The 21506-nt window shown below is 41.9% G+C and overlaps 1 protein-coding gene across 1 annotated transcript in view; it reads right to left on the reverse strand.

Annotated features, from left to right (window-relative positions):
- dst (dystonin) overlaps positions 1-21506 on the reverse strand; it is a 100440-nt gene that overhangs the window by 54473 nt on the left and 24461 nt on the right. Inside the window, exons 7-36 of the mRNA XM_085800261.1 lie at positions 21109-21207; positions 19822-19899; positions 18658-18750; positions 12230-12396; positions 12007-12119; positions 11707-11813; positions 11493-11612; positions 11008-11103; positions 10769-10896; positions 9264-9357; positions 9023-9177; positions 8466-8937; positions 8238-8366; positions 8069-8146; positions 7787-7948; positions 7381-7485; positions 7089-7184; positions 6884-7009; positions 6639-6791; positions 6396-6550; positions 6108-6234; positions 5806-5989; positions 4999-5156; positions 4725-4903; positions 4501-4639; positions 4224-4417; positions 3951-4113; positions 3780-3863; positions 3493-3600; positions 3308-3406 (exon numbers count right to left, since the gene is read on the reverse strand). Coding sequence (XP_085656387.1) covers positions 3308-3406; positions 3493-3600; positions 3780-3863; positions 3951-4113; positions 4224-4417; positions 4501-4639; positions 4725-4903; positions 4999-5156; positions 5806-5989; positions 6108-6234; positions 6396-6550; positions 6639-6791; positions 6884-7009; positions 7089-7184; positions 7381-7485; positions 7787-7948; positions 8069-8146; positions 8238-8366; positions 8466-8937; positions 9023-9177; positions 9264-9357; positions 10769-10896; positions 11008-11103; positions 11493-11612; positions 11707-11813; positions 12007-12119; positions 12230-12396; positions 18658-18750; positions 19822-19899; positions 21109-21207 — 4161 coding nt within the window. The remainder of the gene's footprint in view (positions 1-3307; positions 3407-3492; positions 3601-3779; positions 3864-3950; positions 4114-4223; positions 4418-4500; positions 4640-4724; positions 4904-4998; positions 5157-5805; positions 5990-6107; positions 6235-6395; positions 6551-6638; positions 6792-6883; positions 7010-7088; positions 7185-7380; positions 7486-7786; positions 7949-8068; positions 8147-8237; positions 8367-8465; positions 8938-9022; positions 9178-9263; positions 9358-10768; positions 10897-11007; positions 11104-11492; positions 11613-11706; positions 11814-12006; positions 12120-12229; positions 12397-18657; positions 18751-19821; positions 19900-21108; positions 21208-21506) is intronic.

Consider the following 21506-nt stretch of genomic DNA (forward strand, 5'->3'; position numbering starts at 1 on the left):
TAGTTGTAGCTGTTGGTCCAGCAGTTGCTTTGATTCCACAGTGGTTTGATGCACACTTTTTGTTTGGGTTGAATCATGTGTGAAATACTTCTTTAGCATTCCTGACAATTCTGCAATGTGTGCTTGTTGCTTTGACTTCTCATTGTTATTTGTGATTTCAGAGTGTAGTAAAATGAGTTTTTTCTCTATTTCAGTCCTCACTAGAAACAATTGCCTCTCATAGCCCTCTTTCTGAAGTTCTAGTTTACTCTTTAAATCCTCTAACATTTTCTTGCATTTCTCCAACTGCTCTTCCTTCTGTTGGTACCTTAGCTGAAGGCCAGAGTTTTCTCTTTGCTTTTGCTCGGCTTCAGTCTGGGTACGCTGCAGCTTTTCTTTCAGTGTTCTCACTTCAGATCCCACGGAGATGTTTTTCTGTAGTGCCTCAGCTTTCTCCCTCCTGAGAATTGTATTCTCATTCTGTAGATTCGACCCGGATTTCTCAGAGCTAGAAATTATTTCTTTGATATTCACTTTATGTTTCTGAACCTCAGTTTCCATCTGCAAAACCTTGGATTCTTTTACTTGTCTTTCTCTGGTTTCTTTAGCCAATTCATCTTTGGTTCCCTTTAGGGTTATGCTTAACTCTGAAATTTTCTCATTCAAGTTATTAACTTTGCTTTCTGCTGCTTTCTTATCATTATGCAGAGCATATATCTCCTGCTTTAGACTTTCTGTCATTTTCTCTGAGTTAGTGGTCAACCCTTTAATACTGTGCTTCTGTTTGAAAAGCTCATCCTCTAATGTTTTAACTTTATTGAGATGTTTTTGATTCTCAGCAGATTCCTTTTCCAGTTCTGCATTCTTTTTCTGTATTGTCATGGTCAAATCATTTATTTCAGCATATTGCCTCTGGACTTTTTGATTTATTAAATTATTCTCAGCAAGCAATGAGTTCTGCTCTGATCTCAGAGTTGTTATTTCTTTCTCGTAGCTTACAATATTTGAATTGAGTCCTTTCATTTTCTGCTGCAGTTCGGTCATTTTCTTAACCTCCTCACTGTAATCCTGTATCTTAATTTGAAGGTCATGGGAGCTCTGGGACTTCTTATGAAGTTCCTCCTCAAAAATTCTGACCTGTGATTTGGTGCCCTCCACTTGAGATTTTAGGATTCTGATTTGTTGCTCCTTGCTGTCAGTTTCCATTGTCACATGATCAAGTCCAGCTCTTACGTTCTTCAGATTATTTTCCATCTCTGTGTTTATCTGTTTCAACTCATCTACTTTCTTTTGCAGCTGAGAAACAACAATTTCACTATTTGCAAGTTCTTCTTCTAGATTTTTACATTTGAGTTGGGACACCTGCTCAGACCTCTTCATCACTGCATTTTCCTCCTTTGCTGTTTGAAGCTGCTGCCTCCAGCTCTCTATCTCTCTCTTCAAAGACTTTATCTTATGCTCAGAAATTAATTTCTCTTTTTCCAGTGACTCTGTTTGAATCTGAAGACCTTGAATATCACCATCAAAAGAGACATTTATCCTTGTCAACTCATTGCATTTAAACTTCAACTGATCTATTACTGTCTGCTTCGAAGCTACCTCTTCTTCTAAGCTGCTAATCTTAAAAATGTTGTCTTGATCTGAGGAGCTTTTCTTATGCAGTTCGCCTTGGGTGATCTTCAGCTGCTCTTTAAGGCCTTCAACTTCTGTGCTTTGGAAGAAAGTGTTTTGTTCCAGGGCAGACTTTGCTCTTTGGAGAGATTTGATTTCCTCTTGAAGTTCACTTATGGATTTTTTCATGTTCAATATGTCCTGCTGGAACTCATCTGATTTCTGCCTCATGCTGATCCGCTCACTCTCCATATCCATCTGAAGTTTCTTCATTCTGTTATTGCTGTCATCCAGCAGCTTTTTGTAACTTTGTGCCTTCTCCTCAGCAATTTCTGCTCTTTTCTGGACCAGGACTAGTTCTTCTAGTTTCTGCTGCAGGGCCTCCACCATCACGCGGTCATTTTGAGTAACTGCAGATGAGTCAGGCTCTCTGTTGACTGTTGATTGACTGTCAGTTGCTAATGGCTGTTGAGCTAAGTCATTTGCTTTAGCCTGGACTTGGCTTTGCAACTCTTCCTCAGTACCTTCTTCCACAACTATTTCTCTCTTAAGTTTGGTGCCCTGTTTCTCAAGATCTGGGCCATCATTTGTTTTCTTCAAGAGGTCTTCTAGTTTCCCCTGAGCTAAAGACCATTTGGCCTCTAACTGCTCAATTATCAGTTTTGTGTGACTTAACTCCTGCTCAGTGGCAGCTTTATCTGTGATGGCGATCTCTAATTTAGTGTGATACTGATGAACGTCGTGCTCAAGCTGCGACTTCTGAAAGTTTAGATCCTCAATTGTCTTCTGTTGTGTGTCTACTTCTCCCTCCAACTTTTCCAGCTGTGCTTGTCTTTCAGCCAGCAAAGCCTCCTGGTCATGGACCCGTTGCTTAAGTTGACTAATCTCTACTTCCCCTGCAGCTTTTTGGAGCTCCACGCTCTCTGTCCTTTTTGCATTTTCTGCTCGTTCAAAAGCTTTTGTGGTCTATAATACAAAGAAGATAAGTCATCTACTGCTTTATACTTAATTGAAAATTGAAAAAAAGATTGCATGAAGTATTACTTCTTACCAGTGCACTGCAGCAACATTAAGCAATCTCTCCAGGAATTTGCAATTTCAAGGCTGCATGATTTTTTATTATACTAAATATACTGTGGAGGGTTGAAATTATCAACATTTGCTAAATTAACAACATGATCTTAGATGTACTTAAGATCATTTTAATACTACTTGTAATTCTGATATCAAACTTATTACAGTCAGATTTTCAACAAACAGGTGTGAGATTACATCTCAGCACGGATACTAGACAAACTCCTGGAGAAGCTGTATTTTTCCCACAGAAAGGCCAACATGAGAAAGACGTTCTGTCGAAGAATAAAAAGCATGTCCCAGTCACCAGCGATAAGGAGTTTCCCTGCGTGCAAACATGCACTGCTTTCCTGCATTTTCATTGCTTCTTTTGTGTTGTACAGAAGCAATAAGCTGTAAGCTGACTATATACTGCATATGTTTATTGGAACCCATGGAGGAAGTCAAGAGGGGTAAGAAGGAAATATACTGTAGGTGTCTTAGTGAGGTAGTAAAACATGTTGATGCAAAAACAGAACATCTAGGAATCATGCAAAGGTGAAGAAGGTGAAGAAACATTTTGCATGATACATTTCAGCAGCCACAAAGCCCCAAAAGTCTCATGTGCTGCATGACTAACTGTAAATGCAGAGAGATGTCTCACCTCCTCCTCTTCGGTTCTCTTAAGTGTTTCGCTGGCAAACTTCACATAATGCGTCATGAGAGTCACAAGAGCGGTGTAACGGGTTCGCAAATCCATGAACTGTAAAATTAAAGACAAAAAAAAAGTAGTTATTACACATTTCCTGCAGCGTAGAGCACAACTCCCCCTGACGAAGATAGATTTACCTCCTGTTGAATGGCGTCAGAAGAGCTCTGCATCCGCCGTTTCTTGAGAGGGGATTTATGTTGGGAGTCAACCATTGCCCTGAAGGTCATCAGCTGAAGTTCATAATCCTAAAAAAAAAAGATTTATGTGTAAGGATAAAAAGGTAGTGTTAATTTCATTATGTTCTTAGATCATTGTCAACAAAATTGTCAAAACGTAACAAATTGTCATTATAATCACACAAAAATGCAAATCAATACAGTGTCTAAACAAAATGAATGAAATGAATTGAAATAAATGAGCTTACCTTAATGGAAGATGAGTACTGTTCTGAGTACTTCTGACACTCGTCCATTTTGTTCTGTTTTTGTTCAATTTCAGCAACAAGGACCTGAGAAACAAAGACATTATCTAAATACATAATTCTACACCTTGTGGTGTCTTTATCTCAGTGTGACAAAGCTCAGTCTTGTTCTACCTTTTGTTTATTTAACAGCTCAGCCAGTGCCTTGCTATCTTCGGGCTTGTTTTCTTGAGCCTTTAGCTGTGCCGCTTCCATTTCCATTATCCACTCATCAAGACTGCTGTAAGAGTCTCTGTAGTGTTTCAGTGATTTGCTGATGCCATCCAGGTCCCGGAGCCTGAGAATTCAAGATGACCTCAATGAGAAATACTTACTTTCACAATACTTTCACACCTAATGCTGTGATTTTAATCTTGTAGTGTAAAGAAATCTCAAAAAAGGACTAACCTGCTATCAATCTGGGAGTGAACGTTCTGCCATCTTTCACTCAGCTGATCAGCTTTTTCCTTGTGCCAGTCGAGGTCAAAGTCACGCTCATTGTGAGTCTTGAACATGCGGTCACTGATCACTCTTGCTTTCTGAAGCTCGTCCTCCATGTCATGGAACACCTCCCGCTGCTCATCGATCTCTGTCCGCCATTGCTACAAGAAGAGAGATAAACAATCAACAAACAATGAAACTGGTGCCAATATTGGTAAAGAGTTTTTGCTAAATGCTCCATTACCTTTAGTGTTGAAATGACAGTCTCAATGGACTTGACATCAGAGTTCATGGCATCTTCCTCATAGAGTTTGGATTCGTAGGCTTTAACTAGTGTCTCTGCACCCTGGCTGTGCTTCACCACTAAGCTCACTGTTTTCAATCTGTGGGGAAAAAAAGGGGTGTGTCTTAAGTTCAGTCACTTAATACCAGGGTAATTACTTGAGGAAAGTGGAGGAAATATCTTACTTGTCCATATAAATGGAAGACATGGAATACACTTGACTCATGCTCTGAACGAGGACGGTGAGTTCGGATGAAAGCGCTGATACAGATGGAGAACCTGCAGCTTGTCTGAGGAACAGCTCACATTTCTCCTTCATGACATCAAGATCCTCTTTCAGTTTATTCAGCTCCGCTGTTTTCCTCTGGGAGGTGGAATGTAGAAAACCCTCATTAAAATAACAACCTTTATAAGTTCTTGAATGTCTGAACTGTTAATTACTGTTACTCTGATATGTACCTCGTGCTCTGTGATGCGCTGGAGACTCTGCTCCAGGTCATCCCTCTCTAGTGGCGTGCGGATTTGCCTGATCAGGTGTTCTTCGTGGGCCTCCAGGTGCATGCGGAAGTTGCGTATTTCTGAGATGTAATTGTTGTACACAGACTCCTCATGCTCTTCTGTTTGAGAAAAAAAAAAAACTGGTAAGAAGATGAGAACATACTATATGCAACAGAACGGTTTTGTTTTGCTTTGTTTATGTTTTCCTCCATCTGAAAATCTATTGACAAACAATTATTCGTGATAAAACAGAGGGGATGTTAATGCTGTGTACAGTTATGGCTAAAATATGAAATGGCATTAGTTCACCACTAGGTGTCATCATTATAAGGCATTTTGAAAGACCAAATCAGGCAGAGTCTACACTGTTGTTGTGGTAAAGTCATTAATTGGTCAATGTAAAATTACAGAAATTACTTTAATAAGATGAGAACATTTTTAAGAAAACTGGAGAAGCATCTGTGTAGATGAATGTATCCCTGTTTATCTAAGCAGATCTAAAAATGATCTGTATTTTTTCCTACAGATATGCCAACCTACAGTATTCAAAACCCATGGCTACAAACTAACAACATCCCAGTGTTTGCATTACTTCATAGCAAAGCTAATGATCTCTGTAGAAACTGAAAAAAAAAAACATAATGCCGAAAAGGAATTGACTTGAGGCTTAAAGGGCTTAAGGAGCCATGTGTTTCCCTCGCGGCGCTGTGTTCACTTTGCACCAGCAGCTCCCTGTTGGGCGGGACGGGAAGGGAATCGGAGCCTTGCCTCTTTCTGCAGATCTGAGCAGTTCCTGGTAGTATTCCTTGCAGGCGGCGACGTCTCTCTCGAGCTGGCTGCAGTCTGCCACTGTGAACACCTCGGACTCCTCGCTGTCTTCCAAGAACTCATCGAAGTGGGACTGTAGGTTGCTCAAGACCTGCTGATGCTCACCTGGCAACATGGTCTTTATCTGGATTAGTTAGAGAAATAAGAGTGGGAATAAGACAAATACTTAACTTTTGTCATTTTTTAAAGACAATCATCAAAAATGTATCTGTTTATTGAGAGGAGACGTAAAAGGAGCATACTGAAGCCACATTCCAGTTGCGAATGGCTCGTATATCAGCCATTAGATAATGCCAAGACACCACACTCTTCATGTTGATGTGGGAGTGGTGCCACAGCGCCAGGACATTCTGGTATAACTGCTCAGTCCTGCAGAAAAAAGCAGGAGGTATTAATAATGAATCCCGACTCAGCCCAGCCACCACAAAATGCGTATTCAGTGGCATTTGAACTTATGAGTCAACTTTATTTTTAGCACAGTAATTGCAGCGTAGGGAACTCGGCGCACAAACTGAATCCTTGCGTCTCACCTTGTTGCCATATCAACGGCCTCCTTGTTGGGCGGAGGCACAGTGAAACACACAGAGGGAACCATGGCCTCGTTCCCTGCTGGGTTGATGATTTTCCACTTGGCCCGGTGAGAGTTACTGGCCAATACGCACTCATCCTCTTTGTAAATAGTGATCTGAAAGAGAAATGCAGGTCAGATTTTGTATGACACTTTGAAATAAGGTGAGATGGCACATCCTGCAGTAGAGCACAGAGGACCGTACCTCTATTTGACGATAATCACAGATGGCTTTTACAGGGAGGGAGGATCTCACGGGGCTCTCGGGGTTCCTGGGTCGGAGCTGCACAATGTTTTTGGCCCTGCCCACTAAACCGGCTACAGTGCTGCGGTACTGAAGGAGCTGCTCTTTCTCATCCTAGGGAAACACAACACCAATGCAATGTCTTTATTTCCTGTGTTTACATTCACAACATAGTGTACGCACTTCATCTCCCTCCATGAGTTTACCATGGACTCCTGGATGAGGTCCTCCAGTCTGTGCAGGCTGCTCATTCGATCGCAGCTGTATTTCCTCTGAATGGCATCTTGCAGGCTCTTAAGGTAATCTATGGACTCTTTGGCGTCACTGAAAAACTACACAGGAGACAAGTATGAGAAATCGGCTCTGTCTAATGAATGCATTTTTTTCTGTATTAACTATGCAGCGGCTCACCTCGAAATAAACAGCATTCTCCTTGAGATGCTGCTCCACACAGGAGCAGAGCTGCAAGATCCAACTCCACTGTGTCTGCATGGCGGCTCTGTACGCCTGAAGGAGAGGCAACACGGAAATAAAACACAATATTCAGGTGTTAATAGTTGGAAAATGACACGCTGAAACAGGACTTTAAAATCTTTTAATTATAGTGGCAGCTGTATGCAGGGTGGAGACACTATTGCTGCTCCACATCTAATTGTCATTCTGACCACAGAGCTGAGAACACAGAGACAAAAACAGGGCTTACTTCAATAGTCAGTTTGGCTGGGTGGTTCTTGAGCATTAGGCGTTCTGCCTTGTCCTGCACAGACTTGATCATGTCCTCCTTTTCATCCAGCTCCCGCATCAGGTCCTGTATAAAGACATTAAGCTGAGTATCTACAACATCCAGCCGTGGAAACCGACTGTTCACTGCATCCTTTTGCACAATCACACATCCTGCCTCACACAGCTGAGTGTGAGGTTAATCACTCTGACCACAATACATAGACAAATCCCATCAATGACATGATTGTTTTCTTAAATGAATGCAGCTGAAACTTAGCCAAAACCTCCACAACCAAAACAAGTGTTTCAACAAGCCCTCGCTGTTCCGTCTGCATGGAGGATTTCACAAATTGTAGTTCATTACAAGACTGTTTATACACACTTACAGCGTGGTAGTCTCTTTTCTTGGAGACGTTGCTGTTGCGATCGCTCCAGTCGAAGGCGACCTCCTCTTCCTCCTTCTCGTTCAGCCAGATGAGCTCCTGAGTTGCCTGAGACACAAAGTCATGCAGGCTTTCCAGGTGGCTCTGTCGCTCTCTTGAACAGCTCTGAAAACAAAACAGGCGTCCACGTGATCAGACCACAACGTGCACACAAATAATCTATAGCATTTATGCAGCAGCACAGATTTTAGATTAGTGGGGTGGGGGGCAGAACAGAGAACTTACCAACAGCCTTTCATATTGCTTTTCCAGTTTGTTGAGTTTGTCTGAGTACGATATCTTCAGCGGAATGGTCATCTGAATCTGAGAGAAGAAAGATTTTTTTATGATTATTATTATCTGTGATATTTCAAGTAGCTTTTTGAAAAAAAAGACTTAAACCAAAAAAACTTACTTCACTCAGTTTGGCATCTTTAAGACTCATTTGAAATTCTTCAATGGCTCTATGTACACTTTTGTGGTTCTCTATGTGCGTCTCCACACTTGGCAAATCAGATCCCCACTCTGAGCGGTCCAGCTGCACCTGTAAGACAGCACAGAAAAAAACTATTTAACAATTTTCTTTCTTATTTTACAATAACAGCTGTGGTACATGATGAACAAACCGATGTTGGCAGCTCACCTGCATCTCTTCCACCCAGTTCAGCAGGTCCTGAACATATTTCATGTTGACCTCCTCCTCTGTCAAGGTGGGGTCGGCCAGTGAGGATTTCTGTAAGGGCTTGCGGATCTGCATGTGTTTCAAATGCCTGAGGCTGCCTGGGTCCATGCCGCCGCCGCCGCCGCCACCGTAGCTCTGGACTGAAGTAGGCTGCAAACCGGGGGTCAAGGCAGGGGTCAAGGACGGGGTCAGGCACGGTGTAAGGCTGGAGGTGAATGTGGACCCAGGGGTACTTAACCCGCCGGGGGTGAGTGCAGGAGTGAGGGCTGGTGTCAGGTTTGTGCTGATGTTCTGGGAGAAGCCAGAGTTCAGGCTCTGTGTGATGCCTGAGATCATCATTTTGGTTTGTTCTGTTGTCAGTGTTCGACCTTTGCTGTACACAGAAGAACATTCAGCTCTAAGGGTTAGAAGGTCATCCCGGAGTTTCGATACCCTGTAATGAAAAAGGAAAAATATGGGTTGTCATAATGTGTGAGCGAATTCAGTCTTTTATTTTTTCAAGGGGACTCTCTATGTACCTTTGCACTAGTTGATCTGCAAAGGGGAATTTTCCATCCAGGAGAATCTGGATGTCCACCACTTGTTGTCTGAGGATATTCTCACACTCTAACAAGTAGCCCGCAATCTCAGCTTCATGTTGGAACTGAATTCCAGACTCAAGACGTTTTGCATCCTTAGAAGAGAGAACAAGAGACTGAAAACTCAAGACAAACAACACACACTCGGTGCTATTCTTTTACAACTTTCAACCAAACTTACAGACTGTAGGGCTGTCCGTGCCAACGCTAGCTTATCCTCTCCATTAACACAGTCCCGCTGGACCCTGTTGGCGATCTGTTGTAACATCTCCAGCCTTAAACAAAAGGACAAAAAATATATATATTATCACTAACAAAAACAAAAAAAGCTTCACAAAACCTTTACATGCACACCGTAACCTCACCTGGATCCATAGGCGAAGCTGTTATTGAGAAATACTGAGCTGTTAATCTGTAAAGGCTCATTGAGGACACTGTCTCTGGAGCTAAAGCTGTTGAAGCTGCTGTTGCTAACAGATGAGGTCCCACTAAAATAGGCCATCTTACTTCACATGCTAAATATCTATTGCCGTTCCCAGCCAGTCAAAAAAATCTTCATCATTCGTCTTTCATCCTAACCATCCCTGTGTAAGCATCACAGCCTCGACCTCACCTTCACTACTGCTACGCATTCACAACTTTCAACCTCCTCTTATTTATAGTGTCACAGCCAGGTAAGGAGCGTGGAAAATGAATCCCACCCTGAAATAATATGCTGCCCTCAGGGGATAAAAATTAAATAGCAGGTTGAGACAGTACCCTTTTATGAGAGCTGAGGCTGTATAAAGCAAAGCCAAACTGAGCTTCCTGCCAGTATCCACCACGCCCAACATTGATGCAGTATAGTGTGTTGAGAGACCACAAAAACAGGAATGGAGATGTAAACTTGTCTAAACTATTGTTAATAGATCATCTTCCACAGAAACAAGTTAGCCTGTGCAAACAAACACAGATGGAAAGAGAACACTGGATAGAGTTCAACCCTTGACCAAACTTGCCATAAGAATGTAAAATATGAGAAAACATCTTGGTTCAAGCTATGACATGAGATCCACCATTTGCATTTTGTTTTGAACATAAGTTTCTATCCTTTCAAAGCAACTAGACCCATCATGATTTTATGCCTGATCAGCTGAACATTTATCTTTTATTTGTCTAAACAGCCTTATTATATATAAAGTGTGCACTTTAGCTGCAGTAAATGTAATCTAGAAATACTGTGTGCAATGCCTCATAAATATGTTGATATAAACCTTATCATAGAGTCCATCAGCTCAGTGAGGGGATTTCTGCTCTAATAAGAAAAATCACGCTCACATAACATTAACATGCAACATTATCCTTCAGTGTCTGGTTTTAGTAGAGACATTAGTGAGCCTGTAATACGACACTGGGGCACTCCAGCCTCAGAAGAAGTTTTGCTGACTCATGTAGCATCTCCTCTCCTTTATTCATGCACTTTATACTGCACTGAGAAAAGCAGCACACTATCCAAATATATCCGGTCTTAGATCGTGTGTGGCCTCAAACGCACATCTTGTTATATAAGGCACCACTTATGTGTCTCTTAAATAGTGTTAGTTAAATAGTGACATAGATGTAAAAGGCTATAAACAGTAAACCCTCAATTACATTATGATATGGCAGGCAATGTTAAGTGTTAATATTCTGAGCGGTTGTGCATACCTCTCCACCTCCGGCCTCAGGCTCTTCTCTCTTTCCAACATAGCAACAATTAACTTTCCCCATTCTTTCTCCACGTCGTTGGGATGATGACCCGGGGGTAACTGTATTCGTCCAAACTCGATCCACATCTGACAGATCAACAAAACAGGAGATTTTGTTATTATTACATCATATAGAACTACTAAGACTGCAATAGGAGAAAGCAACATGCACTGCTGTTCTGCATTTCCATACAGTACCTCGAGCATTTTATAGAGATTTTGGATTTTTGTCTTCTCGTTCTCTTTCAGAGGGATGTCATGTTCTTTAAACTGCAGATACTGTGTATAAAGTGCCTGTAAAACAAAGCAGAGATCAGACTGAAAATGTAGTTTTTCTATTTTTTAACCACAGAGCATCAGACTTGATATTAACTAGGAGGGAGATGTCTAAATATTTGCCCATGTTCTCTACTACTCATCATCAAAGTGTATAAAAGTGCCGTCATTGGTAGAAGCTATTGATCTCCTGCAGCAAATGGACGTTGCTGCTCTCTCAAATCCATCAATATCACTCTAAGTCTCAGTTACAGCAGATTAATGATTTAAGCAGGCAATTATTCGTTTCTGGGCACTCTGTAAAATGAGACAGGTGAAGTTCCAACTCATGGAGGGTAAATTATAATGATGATAACAATAATGACTTAAATTTATCAAATGATGTTTATTTTGTCGTGGTACGATACCTTGATTTCCACAGGGTTGTTGGGGAATGATCTGTCTGACATTATGGCCACATTGTGTTTGATCCACTGGCTGAGGTATTTGATCATGTTCTGATACTCCACCCATTTGATATCCACATCCTGTTCGGGGCAAAAAGGATCATCAGCCACAAAACACTCAGCACTTTCACTTGGACTGGGTGGAGCTACCAGGGGACAGATGCTATCGACTTACATTAGCACTGATTCCATCAACACCATCTGGTACTTTGGGGAAGGCGTCGTACAGCGTTGAGACATATGTGATGACCGATTTTTCATCTGGAGACTGAACATCTACGTCTGATGGAAGAAGTGAAGAAAACCCAAAAAGGTCAAAAATGCAACACATGAGCTACTCTCAGAGGAATTACCCCTCAAGCCAAACTCCAAGCTTCACTCAACATGATTTATAGTGTACAGGTTTTTAATGAGCTTTACTGCTTGTCTTTTGAATCCAAATCAAACACGATAGTATACTGTATATGGGTCTCACCCTCAGGGTCCAGTAGTCTGGCAACCCCCAGCTGCTCAGCTACGCCAAACGCTTGCTCTAAATTTGATCGGTTGGTCTGTGCGGACACACGGCTCATGTCGACCAGGTCTGGCCTATAGCAGAAAGAGAGAGAAGAGGCAAGACAATCCAAGTAAGTGAAGATGACAGGATACAATATGATGCAAACATGTATTTCCTCCAATTAAAAAGTTTTTTTGTGTACCTGTATTTGTGAATGATGGCGTTAAATAACCTCCCATCCCTCCAGGAGGTTGTGAAGTTGTCACATCTGACGCCTACGTAGCCATCTGTTATCTGCTTGGACCAGAGCAGCAGCCTTTCCTTGGCTGTCATGTCCTCGGACTCCCCTGTCACATGGATCTCCGAGATCTGTCACGGAGATATAAAAAAAAAAAAAAAAAGGAGGAGAAAGGTGTTTCAAAATGTGCTGACATGAAGAGTTTGGTTGAGAGACACAGAAAATATTTTACCTTTACTGCTTTGTCTGTTTTATGATATAAAAACAAGGTATGCATGTGTGATAACAATATCAGAAACTTACAGCTGCAACAAAAGCTTATGTTTATGCCGACACCTCTATGACGCAGCAAGTATGCAACATGTAAATAATGAAATAATGCATTTCATTTCACAATTGAGTCAGGCTTTGTCTGAGAGCCGAAAGAGCAGCTGCAGCTGTACTTTAAACATGGAAAATATCTATTGGTCAGAAGTAGAAGCTGAAAGATAGAGCGTGTAATAAATTACTCAACAGCTTTACAGCAGGTGAAACGGATGGAGAGCATGAAGATGTCAAACAAACAGTGCCACGTAGGACAGGACAGGACACACTATATGTCAGAGTCATTGAAGGTTCTTAGTAACTTGCAACAATAAAAAGGAGGCAAAACAGTATAAAGTTTTCTGAGCAATTGTAAGATGAAAAAACACACACACACACACACACAAAATCATTAAGGCAAAGTATGCAAATGTGCTCATTGCAGAGTAACACCATAGTTAACTCCAGGAACAAGGAACAAAATATTGCATCAACACTGCTCATTAAAGAGTCTAATTGCCACAGGAACAAAAGACATCCTGGACCTTTCAGTGGAGCCAGTTTCTCTGACTGCTCTTTATGAAGTGACTGTGTGAGAGTTCGGTGACAGAACACCACTCAGTTGCCCTCTAGTCCTCTGCTCTGACAACACACATGGTGGATTATTGAGTCGCAGGGCAGGAGTCTCTCAAGCACACACAGGTTGAGATCCACAGTATTCTTGGCCCACCACGGTTAAAGGTCATTGATGTTATCTTAACAATACACACACCATACTGCTTTGAGCCTTTGTAAACTTCATTCTCCTGTATTACATGTGTCAAACAGCCAGAAATATTTTGCTATGCAATACTTCCTGAAGAGTTTGTTCCTACTTCCCATACCACAGGAAATTTTGCTTCACCACTTCATTGAACAAAAACAAATACAGAGAAGGTTTTATACAACTACAACCAGTCATAAAAACAGAGAAAAACAGGAAAGCACTATCAATCATGCATACAACACACCTGAGCTGAAACGAATAACTATTCTCATCACTAATTAATCTCAGTATCTACCGATTGTTTGAGTTATTCAACCAGTAAAAAAAAATCATCATATATGAGAAGCTATAATCAGCAAATGTTTGCCATTTCTCTTGAATCAAATACTGACACAACTATCTTATAAACTGCCAAATTTTCTTTCAATCGTCTCATTGATTAGTTACCTTGCCTTTTCAGCTACAATACACAAGATTTCCACACAATGCACATGTCGCATATATCATGAAGATGAAGCACAATGGAAGAATCCCCCACGCATCACACTACCCAGAATAAATAACATCTAAAGCCTGAAACATTTCTACAGTCCATAAGTTTGACAGAGGTTTAACAGGCCCACACCCCAGACAGACGGTTCATTTAGTCCTTTTAGTCCATCCAGTCCTAACATGACAACTGTGCCTTAGCTGAGACTTCATGAACAAGGGATCAACAGGACAATGTGGCACCACCTCAACTCTCCTCTGTACGTTAATGAACTGAACATGATTCACCACTTTTACACTTTGACAAAACCGTTGAGTCACTTTCTACAGACAAGCTGAGGTTTCCATCCCAATAAAACAAAGCAATCATGGACCCATAAACAATTCTCAAAAGTCAAAGCACGGTTGACTGGAAATCGACACATTTAGAAGAGTTGATGGTCAATAACCACTTCCAGGCATTTGTTATTATCAACCAGTATCAAATCACTAATGTCACTTGTCACTTATTTTGTTAACATAAAGCTAAAAGAAGATGAAGCCTCTAAGTCCTGTCTTTCTGTTTCTGTAAGACAATCTCTGCATCATCAGCAGATTTTAAGTGCTGATTTCCATACAAAGTTTGGCAGCCATTAGTTTCCAATAATGTAATATCAAACATAACCAACTATTTTGGTAAGATCACCATTTAAGATAATCAACACAAGGCATTATAGTAACACTAAGTGACATCACTCCAAAACTGAACTTACTTCTCAATCTAATTCTTGTCAATGAATCCACCTCATTTTTCATCAAAAGAGTCACTTTTCCATTATACTGTACATGTATGAGTCTGAACAGAAGTATAATTATGGGTATAGATAATTGGCTTTTAACAGTCACTCAAAAGTCTCATGAATCTATCAGGAATCAAACACGTAATTACTATAAATAACATGTGCTTGGTTTACCTCGTGTTGCGCAGAAATACATTTGGCAGGAGGTGGAGGATGTTCTACGTAACCAGAGCAGGTGTAAGCCCTCCGTCTCCTCCTCCTGTGTGCTTGAGAGTCCCATATAATCTTGGCAAACCTTTCCTCACTCCCAGGTCTGTCATTACCCCTCAGAGTCCGTAGCATGTGCTCCACAGCTCCAAAGCTAACAGCCCTCCTTAGCTGACGCCGCAGCAGCTTCTTCACAAGCAGGCCATCCTTGGCTGAGACACCTCTGGACGCTGTGTTGATACAACGAAGCCTTTCTTCCACAGAGGACCTGCGCCTTTCACCGTCTGTCAGCTCTGTGGAAAACCTTCCCAGCCTGATGGCTGACCTTTTGCCAACAGGTTGATTGAAAGCATCTTTGAGGATTAAAACCGGCACCTCTCCGACATAGACGCCTTTGCTGATGCTATCTCGCCTCAGTAAAGGATTCTCCACCTCTGATGGGTTCTCCACCAGTTCTTGGTTTTCCCCTGTGCTCCCATCTGGGCCATCCTGAAGCTCAGCACTGTCACAGATGACCCCACTTGTAATAGTTTCACTTCCAGTACTCCTGAAAGATCCAGCAGGCTGAAAATCTCCCGATTTCCTCTTCTTCCTTTGAAAATAGCGTCGACCTTTGCGTTCTTTCGAGTCAGGGTTCAGAGGAGCTTTCTTGGGGTCAACATAACATTCCTCTTTAGGGCCTCGAACACAGCCACAGATGTTTCCCATGGCTGACAGTCGGATAGCCTTTCCCCCATGGACAGTGTTAAGAGTGTGTTTTCAAGCAAAGTATCCGGTTAGGTCCACTTGATCTGAAGAGCCACTATCCCACTGTAAGAAAGCCATGTTCGGGCTGTGCAAAGAGCGCACAGCACGCAGTGACGAACAGCCTGGCAGCCAGACATAAACCACAGCTTCACCCAGAGCAGAGTTGGCTTTTCCCTTCCGTTGACTCTCAGGTTTACAGCTCAGAACCGGTCAGCCTCTCTCTCTCTCCCTCTATCTCTCTCTTACTGCATTGCTCTCTGACTCTCTCCCTCTCTCCCGGGTCTCTCCTCTGACACTGGAATCTTTTCTGACCTTTGAAACATTTCTCTGGCTTCGCTAATCCAGCACAAACACCATAAATGCACACACAGACATGGCCCACGTGTCTGACTGCAGCTCTCAGCTGAGCAAGAATGGAAAAGACTTTGTGGACAGACCTGTTTGTGGCCGGCCTAGGTCTGCTTCGCCTACTGTAAACATGCGCACGTCACAGATGCTACTTGGGTTTCCTAATATTTGTGTTCGTGGCGTGGAGGGGTGAATGGAGGACAAGCTTTAAACTGCTATAGAGGATGCCAGCTGATGGGCCACCTATTATGCTGTGAGAAATTTTGGCTCAGCAAGTTTGGCTGCACGAAGCAGACAGAGTCCCAGCCGGTCAGAGAGGCTTTGAAAAACAGAACAGCGTGGGTCAACGAGAGCGGCAGAAGCAGGGGCAAATCCGAGCTGGACAACAAAGTGCTTTCTCTTTGTCTGTCAATCAAGCCACGCACAATGGCAAAGCCAGAGGTGGGTGGGCTTAAGGACAATGGTTTAGATAAACACTATTATCTGAACAGATCACCACCACCGCAGTTCACAAGAGGGCAAATACTCTGACTAGGAAGTGATTCACCGTATAAAAACCATCACAACAATTATACAATAACATTGCCTGACAGAATGAGGCGAGCCCAGCTGCAGAGGTGTGTATCGATACTTTTATTTCAGGGCAAAAGGAGAAATAAGTATAATGTCAAAGAGTGAATATAATATCAGCTCCACTAAATATAACTGTGTCACTGTGAGCTTTCAATATCTGAACATACAGTTTCCCTGAAGGTTAAAGTCACATGACAGCCAAGCAGTTCAAACTCCTGCTGCTATTTATGACCAGCCTATGGTCAAAGTATTGACCCGTGATGTGGTATTATATTATGTCTGTGCATGTTCGAGTTCAGTTAAATGACCATGTGATTTATAGCCTTAGCTGTTACAGGGCAATGTTATAACAACAATGGATGAATGGAATGAATGGATCATGAATATGTGTTTGTGAGTCATTGACAGAACAAGAGACAGTGACAGTGAATCAGGGCAAAACAAACAAACGAGCACAGACACACCTAACAGAGGGGCACTGTCACTAGCCATGCTAATGTAAACATTACACTCCTGTTCTCAACACCTTGTCCCAGGTGAAAATGCAACGTGGTGGCTGCAATGCAGTCTACAACAGTGATGTAATCAACCTCTTATCTGTGCAGGCATGATCAAATAATGGAGTCTGATGTCTGAGATTGAAAACGTTGACTGTTGAACAGTAAAGCAGCTATTAGGAACGGCACGCATACTGTTAACATATATGAATTGCAAAATAACATTTATAAATATAAATATTAAAAAAAAAAAAATGCCTGCAGAAATAGGAAAACAATGTACAGTACAGTATGTTCCCAAAGCAACTGACATCATTTAGACACAAACTGATCCGGATACATTCAAAAGCCAGTTGTTGTCATAGCAGAGCAAACGATAAAAAAAAAAACATTGCTCAGTTTATACATGTCAACCTGCTGTCAGCCTATTAAAAAGCAACGCTGAGACTGAAGCGCAATATTTTCTCTTGATGTGCCCTGCTACGCTTCCAGATCAAGAGGAAACAGGCCCATCGCTGCTGGAGCCGCTGCTCTAGGGCTTGCGTGCGACTGACAGCAGCAGGTGTTGGCATCATCACCGACGCTACCTGTCAGCGTGTTTGAGAGAGTGCACGTCGTCCACATTGGCTACTTTTTTTTTTTTCCTCTCACTACTTCACAGAGTGCATTAGTCAGACAGATGATAGCTTGTTCCAAAGTCATATATCAACTCAAAGCCACTAAGCCAGCACCATCTCAATCAGAGCTCTAAGTCCGCTGTAATATTCCTGTTAGTGACCAACAAGTGTGTCATGTGCCATGTGCCAGAGAGATATTAATAATCCAATGCAAGACAGTCAGAGAGAAGGGTGAGTAGGGGAGAGTGTAAATGAGAAGTACTTTAGAGTATGAGATGTCGGCATGAGACTGCACTACACTGGCAACCTGGATCCTGACATGCAAACACAGACCAGCCCACTTGACATGATGTGTGTCACTCCAGCAATAAAAAAGTATTTCCTGAGAGAACATTTTTCAGAAACATAAATGTAGCACAAAGCAAACAAAACCACAGCAAACTACCCCGACTATACTTTAGTTCTGTAAATCAAAGTTGGACTAATGTTGCCTCTGGGAAAACATGCTTTACATAGGCTTTACATAAATTATAATACATTTCAAAACAGTTCAGCCACTGAGAGCCACCTGATGTGAACTTTTCATGTTAGAACTCAAGTTGTACGTCTGTAACCAACACTGACATCATATGTTTCACAGTAGTCTCCAAGGAGTGACACTGCAGTTACACATTCAGCGTGATGCCTGCTGCACAGCTTTGACACCTTGTGGTCAAAAGCACAAACACCCACTTTATGGGTGTGTGAACTCATTGGAGGCCATCTGACACGTTAATATCCAAGTCAATAACAGGCAAGATGGGAATCTTTATGTTGCCTTCAAATACATTCAAAACCCTAATATCCTCCACTTTAAAAACATCTCAAATATGCAACACATATGCAAGATGTAGAGGTTTACACTAGTTTTAAATTAACAGCCATTATCAGTATAACCTCCTCAGCTGCACATAAAACAAAGAAATTAAACTAAGTGATAATCCATTATCTAGGTAATAGATCATCTTAATTCCTTGGCTGTAAAAGACAGAAAGGAATTTCTCAACCATGAGATGATAACACTGACCTGAAAGTGCAGAATTATGGTCCAGATCAGTCCCAGGGTCAGTTTTGGGTTTCCGTCTGTGATGTCGTCATTCCTGATATTTACAAGTTTGACCTGATGACAGGAAACACGTGATTAATACACACATATTCACAACAAGTCTGTAAATGGGGCACCAAGTGCATGTCATTCCCCCTCTCTCTACTCTCCTGTCTTTCTCAACTGTACTATCAAATAAAGGCATGAAAAGCCAAAAAATATACTTAAAAACAAGAAGAAAAAAAAGGCTGTGAATGATGATATTTATTTTTCATTATATTTGTGTTGTGTGAATGTGAGCATGAACAGACTATTGTTTAGAATGCACCACAAGGTGGCACAATAGTCATTTCACAGTAGGGCTGAGCGGCCTTATCATCCTAACAGTGTGGGGCAGAGGTGATTGAGAGTGCATGTTTGCTACTAATTAAATGCTATAAACCTGCCAGGACGGCCTTATCTACTGCTTTATCACACTGAGGAATGGTGTCTATTTAATGATGTCCTTCACATAAAACAGAAACAGAAACTGTGCACGTGTGAACAGAGTGTTAAAATAGTGATAATGAATTTCTTCCTCCAATGCCAGGCTGATCATCTTCAATAAGACAGAGTTTAAACGTCTTTCTCCAGGGGATGCGTTAACGTGTCTGGTATGTCATGTAGCCAAAACAATAGAACAACTCATTTGTGACCATCTATGAATCCTTTGTCTCGAGCCTTACGTCACATCTGGCTGTGGCTCAGCCAGCCAGTGTTCTTCATCACGTTCTGACTGAGGTGGGGGAGGGGAGGGCAATCAAGGCCTTTCTGAAAAACCGCACTGATGGGATTTGTAGTCAGCGTTCCTTAAATGCTGTTACTAGCTCTTTAAATGCTGATGTTTACTGTTACTGTGGCAAATGAGTCAAAGATAATCTGTAACAATAAGATCAGATATGATATAATCTTTCAGGTCGATGCTGCCATGAAAGCGAAGAGAAAAATGTGTTTTTGCCATAACATTGCTGTTTCAAATCTGACAGTAAGCTGGTTCCCACTAGTTTTAACGCTTTGAAAGGTTTGGGACAAAATTTGGATCCAACAGGCCTCAGTCTAAAGGGTGAATTCACAAGAGGTGAAGATGACACTGGCTCTGATTCTTACCTGCCGCCTCTTTAAATAATCCAGCGCTATTTGTACATTCTGGAGTCTGTGGAAGCGCATCCTCCCTCTCTCCCGAGGCTGTGGACATAAAGAGGGAAGAGGAAACATGCATAGTAACCGGGTTCTTGTTAATGTCAGGGGACAAAACACAAAAAATGATTAGTAGCATAGAGGACACACAATACATGCTTCTGGGTTCTTACCCGCTGGTCTGGTGAGGTAGACTTTAAAGAACACACAAAAAAAGAAACTACCAACAACAGGAGCATCCATTCCTGCAGATCCACACAAAATCTGTGCACGCTGTACATTTAATCTACCATCCTAGAACATTTTCCACCATTTCCACCTCAACACATTTCTCTGACTCTGAATAATAGATTAAGTTACCTAACATGCTAAGATAACCTGCTCTAACCTCAGCAAATGATGCAATTTAACTACATTTACACTCGGTTCTCGGTGCTGTAAAGAAATAGTAAAATGTCGTATTGTATGATTTCATGTGGCAAATGCACGTGGACGGTCAGGAGCCACAGCATGAGGTAATGAAATGGAAAATGCACTCAAGCCAGGGTGCAGCAGCAATGGCAAAAGACTTGCTGCGTTCAGCCATATCTCTATGCTGATGGTAGGAGGAGGATGAAGAGTCCTGCTCATCTCAGTAGCAAAGCAACAACGCGTCATAAAAAAACCCGTCTCTATCATTCAGTGAATCTCATTCACTTATGAGGCCTTCTTGAGGCGTCAAAGCAGCAAAATACTCAAAAAGCAGCAGATGAGAAATGCCCTGATGCTCACGCAGGTTCTGTGCGCTTCGACTGTATGGTTGAGTGATGTGCAGAGCTAGTGAAATGGGTATAAAAGACATGTTCTGAAATATCTATTGCAATTTATTTTTTGCTGTGTCAGCATGCCAGACTTCTTATCATTTCCTCTACTTTATCTCACGAAAAGGAAGCTGCCTGGACACTGCATCATGTGCACATTTCTCTGCATCGTCAGTCTCATCTGGTCTCGTAGACAAAGATTCTGACAAATTTCCTGATCAAAAGCAGCGGCATTTTGAAAACATAACGTTGCACAGAAATCACAAATTTAGCAAATTGGAAAAAGGTAGAAAAAAGAACTACAATATCTGCTAAAGCAATTAATGTGAGACTACATAAATCATACAGTGGAATTGTGGGATTGTTTCTACACCTCTGTTAACCTGCAACAGCACGCTCTGAATTAGTTTGTTACAAGGGGGTGGAGGGTGGGGGTGGGGGGGTGAGCCACACGTACCCCCTTATCATCATCCACCGTGTCTCCATGCTGCTCAACTGCACATGCTTCTGTCCCACTCACCAACCGCAATGTCTTCAGAAAATCACGCTCCCTTGGCTTTATCAACGAAAAGGCAACACATGGGGGAAGAAAGGAGGACACGGACGGGGACACACGCACACAAACACAAACACACACACAGTGGCCAAATCAAAGGACGTTAGACGATGGACAGAAAACGATCAAAAGAGTGGAGAACAGAAGATGAGGAAAGAAGGATGTCAACAGAAAACAGATCGCTATTCAGAGGATGAAAGTTAGTCACAGTGGCGAGGTAATAACTGCTGGGGTTCCCGCTACAAGCATAATATGCTCTTAAACTACTGTGTATATATATATATAGTAAGGGACATCAC

The sequence above is a fragment of the Trachurus japonicus genome, chromosome 15, assembly GCF_045865225.1.
Source record: "Trachurus japonicus isolate A0001 chromosome 15, Traja_1.0".
NCBI lineage: Eukaryota > Metazoa > Chordata > Actinopteri > Carangiformes > Carangidae > Trachurus > Trachurus japonicus.